The sequence below is a fragment of the Trifolium pratense genome, linkage group LG5 (assembly GCF_020283565.1).
Source record: "Trifolium pratense cultivar HEN17-A07 linkage group LG5, ARS_RC_1.1, whole genome shotgun sequence".
NCBI classification, from domain to species: domain Eukaryota; kingdom Viridiplantae; phylum Streptophyta; class Magnoliopsida; order Fabales; family Fabaceae; genus Trifolium; species Trifolium pratense.
Window position 1 is genome coordinate 9,821,490 of NC_060063.1, and position 5,591 is coordinate 9,827,080.

Sequence of the window (5,591 nt, forward strand, 5' to 3'; positions counted from 1 at the left end):
TCAGGGGATGGGTCAGGAGCAATTTGTTCAGGGGTTGGTTCAGGAGGTGGAGAGGATTGTTTTGTGGAAGAGGTTGGTTTAGTGATAGGAATATCTGGTTGAGGTTCAGATTGTGGAATGTCAGGTTGAGGTTCAGGTTGAGGTGATGAAGGTTTTGGAGGTGAGCTAGATTTGTGTTGAGTTTCAGAAATATATAGTCTGTATGCTTTTGAGCGTTCAGAATATCCTATAAAGATACCCTTATAACCTCTAGCATCAAATTTCTTTAGATGGACTTTGTTATTTAAGATGTAACACGTGCATCCAAACTGATGAAAATAAGAAATATCAGGTTTTCTTCCTTTGAACAATTCATAAGCAGTTTTGTTCAACTTAGATCTGATATAGATTCTATTTTGAACATAACATGCTGTGTTTACAGCTTCTGCCCATAAAAACTTTGCTACATTTGTTTCATGCATCATGGTTCTGGCCATTTCTTGCAGAGTTCTATTCTTCCTTTCTACAACCCCATTTTGTTGAGGAGTTCTAGGAGAAGAGAATTCATGCAGAATGCCAAATTTTTCACAAAAGTTTTCAAAAGGTTCATTTTCAAATTCTCCACCATGATCACTTCTAACTTTTAAAATAGTGTAGCCTTTTTCATTTTGAATTTGTTTGCAGAAGATGCTAAACTCATCATAAGCTTCATCTTTTGTTCTTAGGAATTTTACCCAAGTCCATCTACTGTAATCATCAACAATCACTAATCCATATTTCTTTCCATTGATTGAAGCAGTGTTAACTGGTCCAAAAAGATCAATGTGAAGAAGTTCCAATGGTCTTGAGGTAGAGACAATGTTCTTAGGTTTAAAAGATGACTTTGTAATCTTTCCTTTTTGACATGAACCACAAAGTGTGTTTGAGTGATATTTAATTTTAGGTAAACCTCTGACAAGGTCAAGCTTACTAAGCTTAGAGATTAACCTCCAGTTAGCATGGCCTAACCTCTTATGCCAGATCCATTTTTCTTCACTCAAGGTCAAAAGACACATCACTTTTTGTTCATTCAAATCAGAAAGATTAATTTTATAAACATTGTTCTTTCTCAGACCTTTGAAAATCATGGTGTTATCAGATTGTTTAGACACAGTACATGATTCCTTATTAAAGACAACTACATAACCATTGTCGCAAAATTGACTTATGCTCAATAGATTATGCTTAAGTCCATCAACTAACCAAACATCATTAATAGATAGGGAGGAATTACCTACTGTACCTGTACCTATTATCTTTCCTTTCTGATTTCCTCCAAAACCAACAGAACCTCCTTCTTTCATAGTCAGCTTAGAAAATAGTTGTTTATCACCAGTCATGTGCCTTGAACACCCACTATCCAGATACCATGAATGATTCATGATACTTCTTTGAGTGACAGGCTGTATGAGAAACAACTTTAATCACTACGGTGGAACTCTTTATCACAGTTAATGATAAGGTCATCCCAATATTCTTCCTCTTCATTTATCAAGTTCTGATTGTTATCTTGAGAACTTGTCAGCCATTGGTCAAGGACATAAGCCCTTCTTCCTTTGCATAGGACTTGTTTCCAAACTTTAGGTAGGACATATCCTTTCCTAGTTGGTAAATCTGAATGATACATGATTTCAGCTTTTGGTACCCATCTTCTGGGTCCACGCTTGTTAGTCCAAACATGCTTATTATGTTGTCTAGTGTTAGAGAAAGACCTTGGTTTGGAATAATAACCTTTTTGAAATCTTTTCTTTGTTTGAAATCTATTATTGTTCCAAGATTTGGATTGTTTATGATTCCAGGGTTTGTATCTATTATCAATCCCATTTTCTGATTGATTATATCTACTGACTCTAGAATCATAAATAGTCTGAGTCTTGTACTTCATCTGAGATTTAGAATTTTTCTTTTTAAAAACTTCTGATGTTTTAGGTTGACTTGCTTCAGGTACTGAAGTTCCTTTGAATCCAGAATTTGAAGTCTCAGATGTTGAAGCTTTCAGAACTTCTGAACTAATGTTCTCAGGTTCTGAACAACTTCTATCTTCTGAACTTTTCTTTCCAGATCCTGAGGGACTAGGTTCCTCTGAGCTATCAGCTTCTAAATCACTCAGATCATCATTGTCATTTTCACAAATGCCAGGATTCTTTCCCTCTTCACTTGGTGGAACAACATAATAAACCCAAGATTTTCCAACCTTTTTGGCAAAGGTCTTCAGCTTTGAATATGTTCTACCATATTCATAGCCAAGTCCTTCTCCTCTATGTCTCAAGACATTATAAATTCTATTAGCAGCTTTGCTCTTCCCAAGATTGAGATGCACAAACTGTTGAAGAGCTATTTCCTGCTCATCAATAGGTTTGTGACAAACAGCACAACCCTTTTCAAAGTCATCTACTCTATTCAGAGTTTCTTGATATAGACCTTGAAAATGTTCTGCTTGCTCAGTCAGAGTGTTAAGCTTTTCTTGTAAAACTTTTTGTTTACTTAGCACTCTGAGATGTTTCTCAATGACCTTGTTAAGTGCAGTTATAAGTTGAGATTTAGAGCAGTCAGAAAATACCTCATCAGTTACTTCTGAATCTGATTCTGATTCATCGTCTGAGTCTACATCTGAGTCAGCTGAAGCCATCAGGGCTAGATTTGCCTCTTCTTCTTCCTCAACTTCTTCCTCAGATGATAGCTCTTCAAAAGTAGCCATCAGACTCTTTTTCAATTTGCTCTTGAATTGTTGCTTCTTTGAGCTGTATCTTTTGCTTTTGTCTTTAGCAGACATTTCTGGACAATCAGCAATAAAGTGTCCAGGCTTCTTACAGTTGAAGCAATTCTTCTGATCATCCTTTTTGCTGACAAAATTTCTGGAGCTGTTACCTCCTCTGAAATTTCTTTTGTTAAATCTGTTCCATTGCTGAAACTTGGTGAATAAAGCAAACTCATCCTCATTCATCTCATCCTCTTGACCATCAGCAGAAGATTCTTCTTCAATATCAAGAAGCTGAGTCTTAAGAGCCTTAGAAGTAGTCTTAGTTGACTGTAAAGCCACTGACTTAGACTTCTTCTTAGTTTCTGAGTCAGCATCCAGAACCATCTCATGGCTTCTGAGATTGCTTATCAGAGCTTCAAGACTCAGAGTCTTGAGATTTTGAGCTTCCTCTATTGCAGTGACCTTAGGTCTCCAAGCAATAGGAAGACTTCTCAGAATCTTCTGAACATGGTCATAGGTTGAATAACTTCTCTTAAGAGCTTTAAGACCAGATACAAGGATTTGAAACCTTGTAAACATAGTCTCAATGTTTTCATCTTGTTGCATAGTGAAAAGTTCATATTGCCTTATCAAAAGACTAGCTTTAGCCTCTTGAACCTTTTCATTACCATCATAGGTAGCACACATAGAATCAAAGATAGATTTAGCAGTAGACTTGTTCTCTATTCTGACATAATCCTCATGTCTAATAGCACCAACAACAATATCCTTTACTCTATGATGTTTTGTGTAGATTTTTAGGTTAGCTGGTGTGAGTAACTTTCTATTCTCCATGGACAACCTACCATGTTCATTCAAGTTTTCAAAAGTTACTCCCAACTCAACCAAATCCCACAACTCATGATCAATAGCAGTAATATTGCTATACAGTCTCTCTTTCCACCATTCAAATAATGAAGCATCACCATTGAATATAGGGGCTTTTCTATTGCCACTATGTTCATGTGATTCATTACTTAAGTAGTCATAACCAAAAGCATTTCTAGGACCACCACCAGCACCACTGGCCTCACCTTCACCAGTAGTTCTAGTACTACTATCATCTCCTCCAGACATAGTGTTCTCACAAGATCTTTACTGTCTCACTGTTAAGTGAAAGTAACAGACCAGGTGCTCTGATGCCAATTGAAGGTGTGAAAACACAAGAAGGGGGGGGTTGAATTGTGTTTTAGCTAAGTTAAAACTTTTTCAAGTTCTTAACTCAACTACGTTCGCAGCGGATAAATAACACAAATAATAACAAGAGAGAGAGAGAAAAACACACAAGCAGTTTATACTGGTTCCTCTCACAAAACGAGAGTAGTCCAGTCCCCTTGCACTTCCAAGGGAGTTCACTATAATCACACAAGATTACACCTGCTCAAGCACACAAGCAAGAGACTTCACAACTATGCTCAAGCACACAAGCTTAAGACTTCACACTTAAACACACAAGTTTAAGTCTCACACTTAAGCACACAAGCTTAAGTTACACACGTAACAATAAAGTATATAAAAATATACAAGTACTCTTAGATGAACCTAAAGAGAGCAAATACAAATAGTACAGAGTATTTGGCTAAAGTGCAAAAACACTTGAGAAAGGTTCAGAGCTTGTATATCACAGAGTTCAGAGTTTGTTCAGCGCACGTTCAAATCTTGATAATAGTTTGATATATGTGTGTATAGTTGCAGCTGATCCTTCTAGTATATATACCACTAGAAAAGAGTCGTTGCAAAAGGAGCCGTTGGAGTAGACAACCTTTTGTCTTCAAGCAGTCTGTCTTGATGCAGTTTGGTTGTATCCAAAACTAAGAAAGAGTTTCAGTTACTTTGACTACTGCAGAGTGGACTTTCCTTATTCAGCTAACAAAACTGAAGACCCACGTTCTCAAGATAGGACAGACAAAACAGAGGTAGCTGAGCTGATCAGACTTGAAAGGTCCTTTTCTCCATTGGTAGAAGAGTTGACTAGCAAAGGGAATCTTCACAGCTTTCAAAGAGATCTTCAGAGTTTGATGAAGCTTGTAGACAGACAGGAAGTACTGAAGTCTTCATCCTCTGAACGTAGTAACCTCTGAAGTCCAACATCTTCTGAGCGCTTGTGAACTTCTGAGTTCACATCCTCTGAACTTCACTCAGAGCTTATATGATGCTTATATCTGCGCACTTAAAATAAATTTTTAGTCCTTCCAATTGTTTATTAATACTTTGTTATCATCAAAACCTTTATAGATTTAGGGGCAAACATTTTTAAATCAATTTTGTTCCAACAGTAAGAAACAAGGCTAGACTGGTTGCACAAGGGTATAGTCAGCAAGAGGGGATTGACTATACTGAGACTTTTGCACCAGTAGCTAGACTTGAAGCTATCAGGTTACTTTTATCTTATGTTGTCAATCATGGAATAAATTTATATCAAATGGATGTTAAAAGTGCATTCTTAAATGGTTTTATTTCTGAAGAAGTATATGTCAAACAACCTCCTGGTTTTGAAGATATCTCAAATCCAGAACATGTTTTTAAACTAAAGAAATCAATGTATGGTCTGAAACAAGCTCCAAGAGCTTGGTATGATAGACTCAGTAATTTTCTCTTAGAAAAGGGATTTGAGAGGGGAAAGTACACTGTACATTATTCAGAAAAACAACTAAAGAAGACATTTTAATCATTCAAATATATGTTGATGACATTATCTTTGGCTCTACTAATGCCTCTTTGTGCAAGAATTTTTCTAAGATAATGCAGGACGAATTTGAGATGAGCATGATGGGAGAATTGAAGTTCTTTCTTGGAATTCAAATTAATCAGAAGAAGGAAGGAACATATATTC

General features: G+C 36.5%; 1 protein-coding gene across 1 annotated transcript; it reads right to left on the reverse strand.

Annotated features, from left to right (window-relative positions):
- Nucleotides 1-517: 517 nt before the first annotated feature.
- LOC123886017 lies at nt 518-3,697 on the reverse strand (the record flags this gene model as incomplete). Its single annotated transcript, XM_045935354.1, has 3 exons — nt 518-542; nt 673-1,385; nt 2,576-3,697. Coding segments are annotated over 3 exons (1,860 nt in total), but the record flags the coding sequence as incomplete, so codon positions are not given.
- Between the last annotated feature and the right edge of the window lie 1,894 nt (nt 3,698-5,591).